The 18,885-nt window shown below is 43.4% G+C and overlaps 1 protein-coding gene across 1 annotated transcript; it reads right to left on the reverse strand.

Annotated features, from left to right (window-relative positions):
• Positions 1-2,578: 2,578 nt before the first annotated feature.
• On the reverse strand, positions 2,579-17,801 carry LOC144539346 (general transcription factor II-I repeat domain-containing protein 2B-like). Its single transcript, XM_078283616.1, has 2 exons — positions 17,450-17,801; positions 2,579-3,963 (listed from the first exon to the last, which is right to left on the reverse strand). The coding sequence occupies exons 1-2, from the start codon at positions 17,799-17,801 to the stop codon at positions 2,579-2,581; spliced, it is 1,737 nt and encodes a 578-aa protein (XP_078139742.1).
• Positions 17,802-18,885: the final 1,084 nt, after the last annotated feature.

Below are 18,885 nucleotides of genomic sequence, written 5' to 3' on the forward strand. Positions count from 1 at the left end.
ACTCGCTGCACATGCTTAGTGAAAAGCATGGCATTCTGGGCGTTCTGGTGATGTAACACACTCCTCCCTGCATAACCCTTTAATGAATCATCAGTTTCCTTGTTGGTGTCCTTTATCTTTTGTTCACTAAGCTGCTTTTATCTCTGCCCAAATGCAGAATGGCACCTATATGTCATGTTATAAACCTTGCCATCACACTTTTCTATCCTTGTGTTCACTCACCCCTTGATGGTCTCAATTGCAACGATCAGACATCACTGCATAAATCTACAAATGATGTGCAGTAGGCGAATAACATGGTTTAAACAGAGCGAATGTCCAGCTCCTCGCAATAAAAGCATGAATGAAGTCGTCGAGAAGTGTTTCAATATGAGGTTCATGGGAGCATGGCAAACAATAAATACATTTTCCATGGAAAGTGTGGTTATTAGTTAGGCCGACATCAATATAGCATGCAAACTGCAAATTAAAAAAAACAACCTTATCATCTTGATTTTTAAGTTTGAGTTCAAAATTGAATCTTTTTTAATGAGGAATCATGGGAATACCGGGAGAGAAAGCTTCTACTCCTAGAACTGAAAACAGGTCATATATTAATCCCTGGTATACATGTTCAGTACATATTCAGCTTGGTTAGACGTGTGTATAATTGTGCGTCTATCCACGCTTGGCAAAAGTAAACATGGTGGTGTGTTAGGCTGATCGCTGGCGTTTAGAGGCTCTACTAAGTGGCACCTGGCCACTGCCAAAACAAACAAAAGCGCGTGTGTGTGTGTGTGCGTGCGTGTGTCCGACACACGTGTGTATGTGCGCACACACACACGGGTGAGCGTGTTGCTACTAAGTGCCACTGTGTATTGGCCAAAACAAACAGCCTTAATGAGAAGCAGCTCCTGGGACAGAAAGAGCGAGAAAGTGAGAGAGGGAGAGAGAGAGAGGGAGAGAGAGAGAGAGAGAGAGAGAGAGAGAGAGAGAGAGAGAGAGAGAGAGAGAGAGAGAGAGATGGAGGGCCGATGCGTAGGACCCGGCCAGACCAAACACACTGACCCCGCTGTCTCCCGCACATGGGCTTAAAGGATACACTGTTCCCCTCCGTCCTCCTATAGCAGCACCATCACCTTCATCACCTTCATCACCCTTCCCCCCTTCACCCCCCACGCCCCCCCCCCCCCCCCCGTTCCCACCCCCCTCCAATCTCTTCAACTCTCGCCCCCTCTATTCACCACACAAGCTGAAGTGCGAGTGTGAAGGTGAAAGGAGGGGAGGGGAGGAGAGGGCGGTACGAGGTGAGTGATGACAATTAGATGTATATTCCTAACTAACTCTGTGTGTGTACGTGTGTGTGTGTGTGTGTGTGTGTGTGTGCATGTGTGTGTGTGTGCGTGCAGGCCCAGGCAGTAGCTGAGAAACAGAGAGACGGAGGAAACACGGGGCATTCATGCTGAACAAGTTGATGTTGTATGGATGTGTCAGCTCAGCAGCTGGAGACATAGGCTTCATCTGAAATGATTGCTGTCTCTTACACACACACACACACACACACACACACAAACACACACGCACACTCTATCTCACTCTCTCCCTAACACATTAAAGGGGCAATAAGGAAGATTTTTACTGCCCCATAGCAGAAAATGACCATAATGTGTCTGCAGGGGGTTGTTGATCGATACCAATGACTCAACCATCACTTGACCAGCTGCTGAGATTTCTGGCTTTCAAAACTCACTTTCTGGCCCGTACTCTGTTTTGGAACAAAAGCTCCACCCACTGGAGGTTCAAGACCCTGACATCTGAAAGTCCATGTGCAAAATGAGAGAACAATATTCCCCATCTTGAATTCTCGACCTATTTAAAGGACGCACGTACAATGCTCTCTTCAACATTTTCTTTTGAAGATGGAGAAACTATTGAAGTCGACATTCCACTTCAGCAGACATTTTGGTCACACTTTATTTGGATAGTGCAATGTTAATACTCAACTTCCTATCAAGTGACTATTATGTGAAAAGTAGTCTCTAGATCAGGGGTGGGCAATTATTTTTTCCATGGGGCCACATGAGAAGCAGAAAATATTCTGGAGGGCCGGGCCAAAAGGCTGAACTCAATTCTGCATAATATTAATTGTATTTCTTTATAAAAAAGCAGTAAATAGCATTGTTTTGACAAGCTTGTAAGAGTATATGTTATAATGAAGCAATGAAAAATTGAGGTTGCCTTACAAAAAATGTCATTTATTCAATTACATTTCTCAAAACAATGGCAAAATAAATGTGAACGTTTTACCATTTGTGACTCATATTAGTGAACATTTTCAGTCACATTCACTCTAAAACACATTTTGAGTTTAATATACTGTTGGAAAGTTGTGTGAAGGTTCTTAGCATCTTAAAGACATCACAATATTGTCTTTGTGCTCATTAAGAAAGATACATCATATTGAACTGTCACTGAACTGTGATTTTGAGAAAAAGGCTTCCAAAGAAAGTGTCCTAGTTCACTGCTAGTTGGTGCCTTTACATGTCTACATTTGTGGTCTAACCACCTCATTTGGTGCTTTTAAGCTCTTCTTTCTTGCTTAGTGAGAGAAATCTAGTCTCTGCTGGGCTTTAACAAGTGCATCGAAGTCAGGTTGAATGTCTGAGGTGGAGATGCGAAGCACAGCTGACAGATGATCATCAGTGAGAGAGGATCTATACCTGGATTTCGTGAACTTCATCATTGAAAATGTTTGTTCACATATATAGGTAGAGCCAAAGAGAACCAACATCTTCTGAGCATGTCTCCTCATGTTTGGAAAGTTCTCCTCCTTGAGAGAAGAGTAAAAATCCAGCAGAGATCCTGACTTGAAGTGCTCTGCCAGTACTGCATCAGACTGCAGGTCAATGAGTTCCAGCTGAACATCACTGGCGGCATTATCCACACTGCAAGTGAAGGGAGAGGAAATCATGTGCATTTCATCCTCGATTGTTCTGAGATCTTCAAATCGCCTTGAAAACTCACCATGCAATGCTCCTAACATGGATGAGTACCTGCGGAGTCGATCAGCTGATGGTGTGACTTCTTTCAGGGTTTGCATGTGAGTGAGAGTGTTGCTCTCCAGTTGGCTTGAAAGAAACTGCATCTTTCTCATGAAAGCCTTCACCAGGCTGTGCATTTCATGAACAAAAAGGCCCTTGCCTTGCAGTTTGGTGTTCAGTTCATTCATCAGTGCAGTCACATCAACAGCAAATGCAAAATCTGCCACCCAGTCCTCATCTGACAGCTCTGGGATGTCTTTGCCTTTCTTCTCACAAAACTCTCGAATCTCTGCTTTCAGGTCCCAAACTCTTTTTAGCACTTTGCCCAGGCTGAGCCATCTGACAGCTGTGTGGTAGCCGATGTCACTATGCTCAGTCTCATGCTCCTCCAAAAGTGCAACAAACTGTCTGTGATTCAATGCACGTGACCGGATGAAGTTTACTATTTTAGTAACAACATCAATAACATGGTTAATTTTTAGCACTGACTTGCACAATACATGTTGGTGTATAATACAATGCAAAAATACCAATTTCTGATCTGCGTCGATTTCAGTCACTTTATCTTGCATACGTTTCAAAAGTCCGACATTTTTCCCTGTAAGATTTGGACAACCGTCAGTTGTGACACCTGCCAGTCTGTCCCATTTCAGTCCCAGTGTGTCCATGCACGCATTTACCTCCGTGAACAGGTCGCTCCCCGTCGTCGTCCCTTTCATCGACCGCATTGCCGCCAGCTCTTCCGTAATCTTGAAGTCCGGCGTTATCCCACGGACAAATACGAGTAACTGGGCTGTGTCGCGGACATCACAGCTCTCGTCCAAAGCCAAGGAGAAAAAGTCAAAACTTGCCACATCACGTTGCAGCTGAAGCTCCAGATTATGCGCAATGTCCTCGATCCTTCTCGTCACGGTTCGCCTGGACAGCGGGACTTGCTCAAATGCTTCTTTTTTTTCAGGGCATATTAGTGCTGCAGAGTCCACCAAGCACTCTTTGACAAACTCACCCTCCGAGAATGGCTTACTGTTTTTAGCGATTTTGTGGGATATAATAAAGCTGGTCTTGGTTGCTGCATCCCTAGATGTGTGAAGCTTGGTAAAAAAGCCTTGCTGCTTTTGCAGTTTAGCTAGCAAAGCTTCCGATGTCCGCGCCCTTTCAGCATCAGTCAAGTTTTTGTATTTTTCCGCGTGTTTCGCCTCGTAATGCCGACTCAAATTGTAGTCCTTAAACACGGCGATCTGCTCCCCACAAACCAAACACACGGCTTTACCTCCGACTTCAGTAAATAAATACTTAGCAGTCCAATTTTTATTGAAAACCCTGCATTCGGCATCTACCTTTCTTTTTTTAGCATGAGCGAACATTTTTGAGGCCTAAAGTCGTCTGATGACCCGCTCGTGTCAACAATCCAATCATGCGCACGTCTTGATATACGTATTGCATCATTATGTACGTGAATAAAAAACAACTTCAAAATAAAAGCAATGCAGTTTTAGTCCATGCATGAGGTAAAATTAGAAAATGTGTTTATTTTGTAATTTCCAATTAACCTTACACGGGCCGGTCAGAGTCAACCAATGCCCAGGTCTGCTCTAGATATTCAGTGCCTGTGCTAGGGTTAACGTTTGGGTTGGGGTTAAAGTTAGAAATAGGGTCAGGCTAGGGGTTAGGATTAGGGTTAGGCTACAGCCTTTTTATAGATGTTTTGGAGATCTTCAACATTCGTCAATCAACATCGGCCTATCCAAAGAAAGTGTTACCGACATTTTATAACTCACTCACAGACTAGTGGCTTTGCTTCCTCCTTGTGGTGAAGTGGTATGTAACGTCAGGACAGGAGAAAGGAAACCAGACGTTGTGCGTGTGCTATGTAAGTAGAAAGTTTGCTTACATTGCGAACTTGCATTACGTATGCATGGCTTGCATTAACTGTACCAGGCCTAAGCAAATACTTGCCAAAGCCAAAGCACTTGCCAGACTCCCCACCATCGCTCTATGGACCAGACTGCAAAGACTGGAGGGGCAGAGAGAAATGCTGGTTGGGTAACTGATTTTTTTTCTTAGCCATATACCCTAATATGCCCCAACATGTTATTCCCTGCACGATGAAAGTAGAGTCATATCCAAACGGATGAATTGCTCAAAGGAAGGTAAGCGCGCTAAAAAGGAAAGCGACGGTGTTAAAGACAAAAGTAGAGAGAGTGAAGATGAAAAGCACTCCAAGGTGAGAAGGGACGGTGAGTAGCAATGCAGATGTGACACATTTTCTTTTGGGCTGGTAGGGTTTGTTATCGTGTCTTTGGGCCAGCGACTACATTGAGTACAAAACACCAAAGCAATGACCACTTATTACCAAAGGTGAAAAAACAAGAACCTCATGGATTGTCGGGTGGAAGTATGAGCATGAAAAGTATGAGCTATATGAATTACAGCATGCATGGTGTGCAAAGTGTTGTATTCACATTAACAGGTCTACAGAAGGCCCCGCATCTGTACAACAAGTATCTAGACAGACAACCAAGAGTGTGTGTGTTTGTGTTATGATGTGTGAGAGGCAGAGATGATGAGGAGGCAGGAGATTAAGGTCTAAAGTCCCCCAGTCTCCAGGAGGATCGCGACTGGCTGGCTTTGTACTAAGGAGAGGCTGAGGGGGGTGGGTGGAGGTGGAGGTGGAGTGTTCGACGGAGATGTCGAGGGGATTTGGTTCAAGTCATGGCTTCTTCTGAGTGTTTGCAAGGAGCCACCATTACCTCCGAGATATCAGCCTCTGACACCTCTGATATCAGAAATATCTTTCTGATTCCAGAGCTGTTTCAATATGAATTTCCACCGTACCATTATACTGTGAAAACGTTGTTCTCGTCTGTTGCAGTTGACGTTGAGCTTGGCCACTGGAACTTGGCCCATCACCGTCTGTCAAATACACGGGGGATGTTTTCTCTCAGGAATAGCGACCACATGAACAACAACCTCTCTCAGTCTCGCTCTCTCTTCCCAATTTCCCCATTAAAGTTTCATCTTTTTTCATCTTTTCATCATCACCTCCCCCCATCCCACCACCCCCAAATAGAAACTGACGGAGGTAAGAGTGTGTGTGTGTGTGTGTGTGTGTGTGTGTGTGTGTGTGTGCGCTATATCATTCACACTGACCCTTGCTTGTGAGGTCATATCCTGTCCATTCCTAGGCAGTTTTCTTCTGGTTGCTGCTCGCTGTTTGCTTTGGCGATTGGTGGTCTATGGGGGGTCAGGTGTAAAGAGAGCAACTGAGTGAGTTTACACGCGTGTGTGTGTGTGTGTGTGCGTGCGTGACTACCTTTGTGCATGCATGTACAGTAAGCGTATGTTTGTGCATGTGTGTGACCAGTTATTTTAGGCACAGTCACCATGGTCATTTATTTTTAGTCCTGAAAGACTTTGTGTGCATTTGTGTATGCATGTGTACATGTCTACGGGGATTTGTACACACTGTGCTTACGTGTGTGTGTGTGTGTGTGTGTGTGTGTGTGTGTGTGTTTCTTGGCAGTAGACTGGCGAGCGGGGTTAGGAGGTTGTGGTGAGTTTGTGTGTTCAGGGCTGCTGGTGTGAAAGAGCAGTCAGAGCGACGCTTCCCCCTGGAGAGAGAGGGTTTAATATAGAAGAACAAGGCTCCTAACACACACTTCTGCCGCTGCCTTCTCCTCAGCCCATCTACCCCCCCCCCGCCCCCCCCCAACCCTCTCTGCCACTCTATAAAACTTAAAACTCTGGCCATCTCTCCATCTTCTCTTCCCCACTTCTTAACCTCTTCTTCGTCTATTCCCCCCCCCCCCGCCACTCCCTCCCTCTGCTGAAGCCTCCAGCCATCCAGCATCAACAGGTAGACTCATGGATCTTCAAAACAAAAAACACTAATAGGTTGCATATTGCTGTTGTCCCAACTGCCATTTTTGGGGATTTTCATGCAGTCCTCTGTGGGTTTTATGACCGTTAGGCTTATGAAAACCCTTTCAAAACCTGTTGGATAATTTAAAAAATGTGTGCATGGTCAATCTAACACTATGGCCTCTATGTTAGTGACGGCACATGGTGGATGGCATTTTGTGAAGTGGGTGCAAGAATGTTTTTTTCTCACCTGCACCCATTTGGTATTTTGATGACTCATCGTGTGTCAGTAACGATCAAGCAGCACAGTGCAATTTTGGTGTGAAGGATTATGAGAATTCGGGCTGATTGATTTCTTTATTTGTGATGGAAGAGGAAGAATAATGTAGCACCATTTGAGAAGATATTTTTCTGACAATTTCTCTCCTATTAAACTCCATTGTAGCTGCGCTGAAAATATGTGGAGGTGACGTCACGTTGCCTACGTTTGGCCAATTACGAAAGATACACCACCAAACAACAAAATGGACCCAGGAATAGACAGGAGGGAGGAGCTTTGGTGGTGGAGCCGTTCCAGACTGTTCTCTCCATCACGTCTCTCCGGCACAGCGTTTAAAGGGAAGGAGAAGAGATGATTTCATTGGTCATGATTGAAGCCAGGCCCACAACACCTACTGATAAAGTATTAATCTTAATCCAAGTGCTTTTACAACTGCGCCGCAGATGTGCCATGTGCCTCTGGCCACAAAATTACCAAATATCAGTTGCCATGCCCTATGTCTGCTTGTCTTAAAGTGGCATGTTATGGTTATGATTTTGTTGTGATGTTTGGTTCGGTCATAGCTGTGGTGTTTCTGCACTGCACTTCCCAGAGATCACCTGTCAATCAAATAGTGTGGGCGGAGCTTGGATTTTCTGTTGATGCAGTTTGAGTTTCTGTAGGTGGCGCTCTTTTCTTTGTCTGCTCAGCCATGGTGGCTATCGCTGCTCGTAACTACCAGCGGATTTTAAAACCTAAGCTGTAAAAAAGCTGTAAAAGCTTCCATGAACTGGCTATAGGTTGAATCACTATTTTGTCATATCAATCGCCAGTAGGGAGTAGCAAAACAGATACGTATTTACATGAAAACATCACAAATGATTGCTTCAATTCCTGAAAACTTGACACCTCAATCGACAGCATCAATGTGGAAATCGAGGGACATCTGGGGTCCTGGACAGCAGAGGACTACACTCGACGCCCGTTGTCGATCGCCGACCTTTACATAAGTGCGAGTGTTTTCCTTTCTGCTGCTGTGTGTGTGCAGCAGGACAGGTTCTGGCTGTTGTCTGTAGCGTTCAGCAGAAGTTGTTCCTGGCAGGATATTATTCTAGGGGGAGCGCTCTCCTGTAGTTGGAGGATAAATCCAGGTAAACCATTGGAATGCCAATGGTATGCCGTGCGATAAATCTCTGTGGCACAGCGTTGCCAGAGGGCACACACACACACACACACACACACACACACACACACAAACTCAAGTTCACAGCAACAACGGCCGCAACCAGTGTTGTCTAGTCGTTGGGTCTGAGCCGTTCTGTTTTAGCTCACTCGCAAGTGACCGCTGAGCGACTGTCAAGGAGAGATGGGCTGAGGGGAAGATTTCCTCGCTGATTATGGGAGAGTGTTTAGTTATTCTGTCCTTTCATTATGGCTGTTTTTGTTTCTGTGGTGATAAATCTGTTCTGGACCACCCTTCAGCTGGTGTCAGGTTCACTCCTCACCCAACACAGATTTATGCACTGAAGAGGTGCCCTGAGGGGAGTCTGTATGTGTGTGTGTGTGTGTGTGTGTGTGTGTGTGTGTGTGTGTGTGTGTGCAGCAGGCAGGTGGGTCTGGGTGGTCCAGAGTTGTCAGGGCATCCAGCGTAGTGAGACTAGACTGATGCTCTGTCAAACCGCTGCGATAACGGAGGCTTCAGATGGGAGCCACTCTCCAATCAAACGTCTCACCTTTCCAAACTCGCCGACTCTGTCCCAGTCACATAAACACATCAGGTCAACTCTGAAATGATGTCACTTGCTGAAAATATCTCAGTGATAGTGCAAACACACACACACACACACACAGTCCCATACACACACCCAGATAAGACCAGAGTTGGTCTGTTATACAAAGGCGACCTCTTGTGGTCAAAATGGACTGAAGAACAGGTGTGTGTGGTGGTGTTGGATATTATTTGGTACATTACATTTTTTCTAAGTAGGGTGCTGTAGGAGGGGGGTGAGATCTTTACAAATCCTCCATGACCCTGCCAGAATATAAATATATTTGTCTCCATTTTCCCCTATTTGTTCTATTTGATTAGTTTTGTCTAGTTTTTGAACACAGCACTTTTTTTTTTAAGTGTGTGTCATCCAGCATTAGCTGTTGCTACATTACAAACAGAACACATAAAACATGTATTTACATAGAATGTCAATCAATAACATTATACATCACTTTTAAACAGAGGAATTTCATGTGACGTGGCAGCCATATTGGATGTCCTTAGCTCTTATAGCTTGGCCGTCTTAACATTATGGAATAAACATGGTTAATATCTGTGCTTTTTCTTGACTGAGAACTGATGATTTTTTCACTGATACAGATCTATTGTGTAATTTAACTAGCGTAGGTACTCTGGAGGGGAGTCTCTAGGCACTGTGCACGTACAGTTCATCATGTATTCACGTGCATAACCAAAGATGGATGTGCTTGATGTCAGTTTTGTGATTCTGAAGAAGGAATACTGATAACTATTTCAACCGCTTGTTTTTGTATTTGTAACTTTATCACTACAGTGAGCATAGAGCAGAGCGTGGAGACGAGGGGCTGAGCGAGGATATGCTATTTCCCACACGGCCGGGGACATAAAGTGGTGAATTCAGGTCACTCACTCACTCACTCATGGACGGTTTGCACGGAGCCTGTGCTTCGTCAGATGGCCTCTAGAGGGCGCGCCGTGGGTCTGTACAGGATCTGTGCTTGTTTGGTAGCAGGTATCAAAGTAAAAGTCCTCAGTTTAAAAAAAAGGGGCTGTTTGAAAGATGATATGCTTTTTTGAGGGGTCTGTTTGCATGAGGCGTCCAAGTATCGATCTTTTATTATATAATTATTCATATTTAAAATACGAAATATAGCCGCAACACATATGTGAGAACACCATTCTGGGGCCTCTGAGGCCCCAGAATGGTGTTCTCACATATGTGTTCCTCTGGTCCAGGTGGGAGAGGGCAGTGTGGAGGGTGAGGGCAACGGTGTCATCTGTAGATCTGTATATATATATATATATATATATATATATATATATATATAGACACACATATGTATATATATACATACATATATATATACATATATATATATGTATGTGTGTGTATGTCATATACACGCGCACATGTGCTTGCGTGTGTATGACTGCATGTGTGTATGATTGCGTGTGTGTGTATGACTACGTGTCATACACACACACACACACATAAGCATGCAAGACACAAAGAGCCAAGCATATATGGTCATACAGGCATGGGTGGGAGTGGGTGGGTGCTATGGTCAGTGGTGGTTTGGAGAGGGTGGGGTGATGGTGAAGGTGAATGAAGTTGTTGGTTGACTGGTGAGAATCTTGTTGAGTGTGATGTAGAATTAGGAGGGTTTATAGTGTCTTTTTTGTTTGGTGATGAATAAATAAATAAATAATAATTGAACAAAAAGGATATATGGTCACACAGGCATTCACATATACCCGCAGAATTGCATTAACAATGAATTACAAATTGTTTGTTATTGATCATCCTTGTATTTAAAATGCACATTGTAATCTTAGTCCACATTGTGACAATAAAGAAGAAATTTTAATGTAGTTTTATGTTTTTGAGAAGTGAGCATTAATAAAAAAGGTTTGCAGATGATGTGAGAACAGTCATTCATTTACTATTACAAGTATTATACTTAAGATATATGTGAGTAATTTAATAGATAAATATTGCAGGTACAGCTATGTCAAGCAGATAGATGGATGGACATGTGGACAGACGGATGAACGGACAAATGGATGGACAGACAGACCAGTCAATTGTAGTGTTAATGTAGATCAGAACAAATCTAAATCAATGAAATACGTATCATCTCGTGATAGCTGTAATATATTGGCAGCACATCGACAATGACATTTTCTGCATCTTTAATGTATACATGATCAATTAAAGTATCTTTTTCAGTTGTTGCAGAGTGCACTGAATACATGTACATAGTTGTAGTAAAGTTGGTAAAGATTTTTTTTTTTATACTTAAACAATTTATTATAACAGATCCACAATCGCAAAGCTCAAGCTCCCAAATAACATGACAGTTTGGTTTCATCTGCTCACGTCACCTCTTGTAACAACCTGTCAAAACAATTTACTGTACAGTGCACTAGCGACCTCTAGTGGATCCGACCTAAAAAAAACAAAACAGTGCACCAGATTGTGGGCCACACACACACAGATTTGCTATTTATGATATCTACATTCTAACCAAAAGGAGTGAGAGGGAAACGACCTTTGCAATCTTTACAACAGTAGAATATATCAGATTTATCCCATGTCAGCCATAGATGTATTTCCTCATATGTAATGCCCTCTATTAACGGCCGTCATGCAGCAGAACCAAAACAAACAGTGATTATTCACGCATCATATTTTTTGAACAAATAAGTCCAGTTGTTATTATTGTGGTTTCTGTTAATGTAGCAGTGGCGCTCCCACCTGAACATTGATAAATAAAACACTGACAAAATTGTAATCTTTTTTTCTTTTATTTTTTTTGCAAAAATTGTAGAAAGTTGTTGTTATAGAGCATCTTTGGTGAGACACGTCTCGAGTCTTCTCATACCAGCAGTTGCGGTCTGGCGGTCATTTGGCCAATCAGAACCAAGATAACTGCTTTGTCGTCTTTTCCGCCACGATCTTGCGTTACTACAACTATAATGGACACTGGTTTTGAGGTAAGCCTTTGCTGCTGACGTAATGTTCTGTTTAACTAACTTAACGTTAGGTAACTAGTTGCTAAAGTAACGTTACCTTGCCAAATCAAAGTTGAAGCGTGTCGTGATAAATTCTTCCTAACGTTACCCCATTGTTTCTATCCGGGTGGATAACTCGCACCTGTCGGCAGCGGAAATGGTTCGTTTTAAGAAGCGGTAAATACGAGTCAACTAAACAAAACATTAGCGATTATGCCGAAATCGGGTTGTGTTTGGGGCTGTAATGCCAAATATAGCTTGGTACATAATGGATTAGGTTTAGGCTTTTTCCGTTTTAAAGCAACCTAACGGAATCGGTGGATACAGATAATAGTTTACAGGCCGTCTGCATCTACAGAACTGAGGACAGGCTGGCAGCAGCCCCTCATGACCGGGTTTTGCGGCAGGCATTTTCTTACAGGTCAGTAATAAAAATGATAAACGTCGCTGTTGGGTAGCATAACATGCAAGCTTGCTAGAGTGACAGTAATACAGTCTCTCGGTTTTGCTAGTCCCGTTCGGGTCTAGCACAGCAGCAGCTCCGTTGTGACTGGCACTGCACTGCCGGTCCCAAGGCGTTCCATTAAAAACCGTTGGGGTAAAATCTTTCACTTCATGTAGGTAAGGTTTCCTGACCGAAATTTTGCCAACGTGATAAGCTTTCTGAAATCCTTGAGCCCTTTTCTGTTACACGAGTAAAACATATTGTCAAAGTGCCACAAATGTTTTATCCGCACGGTTTTTAATGGACTGCGGTTCTGGCACAGCACAAGCAGCACAACACACGCAGTGGTTTGTGATCTGGCTTTGCTATCATACCCTGCTTTACAGTCAAGGTGCTTTACAGTCGAGTCTGAAAGTAAATAACGAACAGTCCACAGTTTCTACTATAAAGCAAAACACTAAAGAATGACTGGTTTGAGGTTGCTTTGTTAGATCAGCACTTGAATTTGAACTTCTGCTCCTGAATCACACTAACAGCCTACTTTGTGTCACTGGCTGTCACTGTTTGGCTATATAACATAATATAAAATAAAAACAGAAAGTTATGGTTCATTTGTATAAGACAGTGGCCAAAACAGAACTTTTAAGCATTTCTAAACATTTTGGTAAAATACAGTAGTTTGTGGACACATGCTTAAATAGGCTATATATTTAGGTTATGTTAGGTTATACACTAACAAATCTACCTATCACATACAAAGATCTAGCTATTACTCCTCTCTGAACTTTAATATAAAACAAAAAGGTGATCTATTAACTGTGTAAACCTTATGCAATATTCATTATCAATATTTGGATACTTGAAATCTGTATGAACTGAATAGTTAGTATCAAATGAAATAAGATGGAACAGCTCCATGCATTCATTGAATAAACAACTATTTGCTCATTACCAGTATGGTATTGTTTAAATTGTACAGCTTTTTGCACATCTTTGTCAGAGAATTCCAACAATTCTGGACCTGAATGTATAATCATGTTAAAGGTACACTGAGTAACCTTTTTTATGGCCCTTCAAACGTAAACAAACTTTTTTTTTCTTATTTTTTTTTTTTACATCTTAAAGTATCTTTTAGCTCTGACAGAGCTCTTGATACAAGGAATACCAGTTTGTAAGAGCTAAAAATGAGTTTTAGATGTACTTTAAAGCCATAAAAGGTTTGTTTACATTTGTATTGTTTGTAAACATTAGAGCAAAACAGGCTTGTATTTTGAATTATGGTGCAATAATAGCAATTAAAAGAGCACATTGTCCATCTAGAAGTCCTACTCTTCAAGAATATAGGACTATATAACCTAAATCGATATTCAAAAAAAGTTACTAATACCTCAACCAATTAATTGTAATCATCTCTCTCTCTCCTTATGTCTAGTCAAGCCAGGTTGTTGAGTTAGCAGTGGAGGAGAGAGACAGGGAGGAACAGGCTGTAGACTACTTTGCCCATCCTGAGCCTGCTATGATGCAGGTGTTTTTAAATCATCACCCCAAACAAGATGCTAAAAACCCTGTGGTGAAGAAGGTGTTCACCAGTAGACATGGCACGAGCAGGAAGTAGCTGACGTATTGTAATGAACGTCACGCTTTGTTTTGTTTTGTATGCCTGGACTTCAGCAAGGCAACTGACTCCAGCATTTTTGTGACTGGAATGTCAGACTGGAGACATGTGCACCAGAGAACGGAAGAGCATGAAAAAAGCATGGCACACAGAATATTGTGCCGAAGCTTATTTTTTAAACTGCTCAAAAGCTGACATCAACAACCTGCTGGGGGGCAGACAGCTGACAGTGCACAGAGATCAGGTCAAGAAGAGGCGTCAGGTTTTGGAACGGGTAGTGGAGGTCGTAAGAGTTATAGGGAAGAGGGGCCTAAGCTGCAGACAGGAGGAGAATGAGGCTGTGTATACCCTTGACGACGATAGCATCGACCATGGACATTTTTTGGAGCTGATCATTTTATTGGGAAAATATGATGTGTGCTTGAAAGAACATCTCAGTAATGTGATTGAGAAGAGCAAAAAATTGCATGTGTCAACAGGATCAAGAGGCAGAGGTTCCCTCATCACTCTACCGTCTAAAACGACCGTCAAGTCTGTGATCGATACAATCCGGAACTTAATTCAGGAAAACATCTCCACTGACATCCAGAAAGCTGGAATGTTTTCCGTCCAGCCGGATACAACGCAGGACATAACAGCGCAAGACCAATGTTCATGGTCATTTTGAGGTATGTGACTGACGTTGTCAATGAGAGGCTTGTCGCAGTGGTCCGGTGCAGCGCGTCCACTGGACAGTCCTTTGTCAAGTTGCTAACAGAGGTCCTTGAGCATTTGAAACTGGACACAAGCCTGTGCATTGGAAATGCCACAGATAAGATAAGATAAGATAAGATATACTTTAATGTCCCCGTAGGGAAATTTGTTCTGGACTCCGTCCTGCAGTTCCACAGAAGATAAAATCATACATACTACATAGTAAAAAACGTCAACATCTTAACAACACATGGCTTCCATACACATACACATATTCAACAGTTTGCCTATACACATATACACATACACACCTACTGACAATAGCGACATATTGCACAACCCTCATGGCCAACATCTACATTACATGTTAGTGTTGAGAAGCTTAATGGACATAGGCAGGAATGAATGTTTATAACGGTTCAGCCTGCTCTTGGGAACCCTGAATCTTCTACCGGAAGGTAAGAGCTGGAACTCTGGGTGGAGAATGTGAGTTGGATCAGACACTATTTTCTGTGCCTGTCTGATAATAGACTGCTCATAAATTGTTTGGAGGGACGAGTGTTTTTTAACCCCCATAATTTTCATAGCAGTCTGTACCAGACGAGCGATGTGTGATTTCAACTGTACCGTCGAGTTACCATACCAGGCTGTAATACCATATCTTATAATACTCTCTAATACTGCATGGTAAAATAGTAACATGAACTTCTGCTCAACTCCATAGACCCTAAGTCTACGTAAAAACATACATCCGCTGTTGAAGTCTAGAGCAGAGACTTTCAACATGGACCCTCCAGCTGAGTGTATTATCAATATGAACCCCGAGGTACTTATAAGAGCAGACCTGAGTGATGGATACATTGTGGATAGCCACCGGCCTAAGATCACCCACTGCCTTCGGGTCAAACACCATCTCCAGAGTCTTCTTCACATTCAGCACAAGATGGTTAGTGTCACACCATTGCACAAATCTCTCTATTTCAGAGTGGTACGCTGATGAACTGCTGTCTCTGTGCATTAGGCCAAGGATGGCTGTATCATCTGAGAATTTAATGATATAGTTCTCAGGGTGGGTTCTTGTACAGTCATTGGTGTACAGTGTGAAGAGGACCGGGGAGCTGACACAACCCTGAGGGGCACCAGTACTGATTGACCTGGGCTCTGAGAGGGCATTGTTATGTACACTCATCTGTTTCAATTTCTGAGTCAACATGTGAGGCTGCAGTGTGTTAAAAGCTGAGCTAAAATCAACAAACAGTAGGCGTGCATAAGCCTTGGGGTCTTCCAGGTGTTTAGTGACCAGGTGTGTGGTGCTATTAATAGCATCATCTGTGCCACGCCCCAACTGAAAAGGGTCTAAAAATACATCTACCTCTTTCTTAAGCAATGACACCATGATCCTCTCAAAACATTTCATGACAATGGATGTCAGTGCAACAGGCCTAAAATCATTGTTTACCTTTGGACAAGGTTTTTTGGGGACAGGTGTAATTATTGATTTCTTCCAGAGGGTGGGGATGGTGTGCAAGTCCACAGATTTTTGGAAGATGGGATTTTTGGGGAGAAATGCAGAGATGCCATCTGGCCCTGTGGCCTTCTTAGTACAGGTGTGCTTAAAAAGTGATTGGACCTTATAAGGGTCAATCACCAACCTTACATCCTGGTCAGTAACAGAGATTGTCTCTAAAACATCTCTACATTCAGAGGAGAAGTCCTGGGTTTCAAATCTCAGGTAAAAGTCATAAAATTAATTTGCTTTTTGCAGGTCATCAGAGGTACTGAGACATTTTTTGAGTCATATTAGTGATTGCCTTCATAGTGTCCCACAGTTTTTTGGAGTTCATTGCAGAAAAGTTCTGTTCGATAATCTCCTTATGTCTCCTCCTAGCTTCTGTAAGCATGTGGTTAAGCTCCTTTTGCACAATTTTCAGTTGCAATCTATCCCGGTTCTTAAATGCCATTTTTTTGCGATTGATGCAGTCTTTAACCTCTTTAGTTATGTATGGTTTGTTGTTAGGGTACACAATTATTTCTTTCTGAGGTATCACATTGTCCACACAAAATTGTATAAAATCAGTAACAGTCTCAGTAGCATTGTCCACATCCATCTCATGAAAGATACTCCACTCAGTAGAGAGAAAACATCCTTTGAGAGACTTTATGCTATCACTAGTCCAAACCTTTACAGTCTTGGTTTGTGGTTTGCTACATTTGAGAACAGTTCTGTAAGTGGGGATGAGGTGCACTGTATTATGGTCCGAGTTTGACAGCGGGGGTTTGGCTCTACTCACATAGGCGTTGTTCACATTGCCGTAACATTTGTCTAGAATTCTGTCCTCTCGTGTCTCGCATTTAACGTATTGTTGAAAACCGGGAAGTGACAGTTCAAGTTTGCAATGGTTGAAGTCCCCTAGAATGAAAATCGGGGCCTCAGGGGTGCGTAGGAATTGCTGGTGAACACAGTCAGTGATTTGAGCAGCTGCACTTGCAGCGTTCCCGCTGGGTGGAACATAGACAGTGCAGAGGATGATATTCCCAAACTCTCTAGGTAGATACAGGGGTCTTAAACTCAAGCACCTCAGTTCAACGTCGGGGTTGCAAACAGTCTTACACAACATGTGTTGTCTGCACCATTTATCATTGATAAAAACACAGATGCCCCCACCTCTGCCTTTCCCCGACATTTCACTCCTGTCTGAGCGAATGAGAGAGAAACCCTCCAGCTCACGCAAAGAGTCAGGAATATCAGGATGAAGCCACGTCTCAGTAAACACCATGATAGATGACTCACGGTACTCGTAACAGGCTGTAGCGTTGATCCGCAGCTCGTCCATTTTCTTCTTTAGTGACCTCACATTGCTGAGTATCATGGAGGGTAGAGGCGGCCTGTTGCCTCTCCGTCGGAGACGCTGCTGGACTCCTCCTCTCCTTCCCCTTCTCCGAAGACGTCTCCTCGGGGCCGTGGGTCGTATGTCCTCAGGCAGGTCGGGGAGTGGCAAGGCTCCCCCAGCGTGGAGAGCCAACAGTGCGTCTCTAGTGTATGAGAGCGCCAGGTTGTTTCCCCCACGTGCAGGTAGTGTTTGGCATGGTCGGAGAAGTTCCAGGATAAAAAGTGCCAATAAAAGTTTTGCAAGGGTCGTCATTGTGCCAATACACACGCACACACGCTCGATTAAAAACGTGTGGTTTAAAATCAAAGAAACATTAAAAGCAAATATAAAACAACATAAAAACTGCAGCACAGGACAGGACCCGGGTCGCAGCAGTGCCGCGCCACCGGAGGTTAGGAGAGTGATGGGACTTCAAACATGCAGGGGCAGTACAGAGGCTTCTCTGCACTGCTGGCATCGCAGTCCCCCAACCATGTGCATGTATGGTGCTATGCACATGTCCTCAATCTCGTGCTGTCTGATACCACTCAAATAGTGATTGAGAGTGGATCGCTGTCTGATCTCCTCAATGACACAGCGTTCATCAGGGAGTCATATCAGAGAGTGAACCTGTGGGAGAAGGAGAGCCATGACAAGAGACACAGGCGCATCGCTCCAATTGGAGAGACACGTTGGTGGGCCAAGCACGATGCCCAGAAGAAAATATTTGGATCATTTGGAAAGCCTCAAGACGGTCTGTACATTGATGTGCTGTCCACGCTCACAGCCATACAGGCACAGAAGACAGTAAAAGGAAATGTACGCACCAAAGCCAGAGGATACAAAGAGGGCCTACTCAGGTATGAGACAATACTGACAGCTCAATTATTCCTCAGGATATTTGAGCATACATCTCCACTGTCAAAGTACCTGCAGACGGGAGGGATGGACATCCTCTCTGCCCATAGGATGGTCATGTCAACACAAGATGCCCTCAAACAGATGGCGAGAGATTTCCAGGCTGTCAAGGATGCTGCTGACGACTTTGTGAAATGGGCAAATGAAAAAATCGAGGAGCAGGATGAGAGGACAGACATGGAAGTGGAGGCTGCACTGCCACAGAAAAGAATAAAGAAGAAGAAAGCCATGCCGGGAGAGATGGCTCAGGATGAGACCATGATTAATGCAGAGAGAGCCTACGAGGTAAAGGTCCATAACCAAATTCTTGATACAGCTATTGAGGCCATCCACCGAAGATTTCTGATACGTGGCACTCTTTATGCGGATTTGTCATTTCTGGATCCCAAAAACTTCCCCCTGATCCGAACCAGTGTTCTCCCTAAATGTGCGCTTGAAG

The sequence above is a fragment of the Centroberyx gerrardi genome, chromosome 5 (genome assembly GCF_048128805.1).
Source record: "Centroberyx gerrardi isolate f3 chromosome 5, fCenGer3.hap1.cur.20231027, whole genome shotgun sequence".
NCBI lineage: Eukaryota > Metazoa > Chordata > Actinopteri > Beryciformes > Berycidae > Centroberyx > Centroberyx gerrardi.

What these genes read in the sequence shown, in the direction of transcription:
- LOC144539346 (XM_078283616.1), bottom strand. Translation starts at nt 17,801, where the DNA reads ATGACGACCCTTGCAAAACTTTTATTGGCACTTTTTATCCTGGAACTT. An exon ending in TACAGCCTGTTACGAGTACC is followed by an intron (nt 3,964 to 17,449) that starts GTGAGTCATCTA and finishes AAAAAAAAGAAG; the next exon opens with CATTTGAGCAAGTCCCGCTG.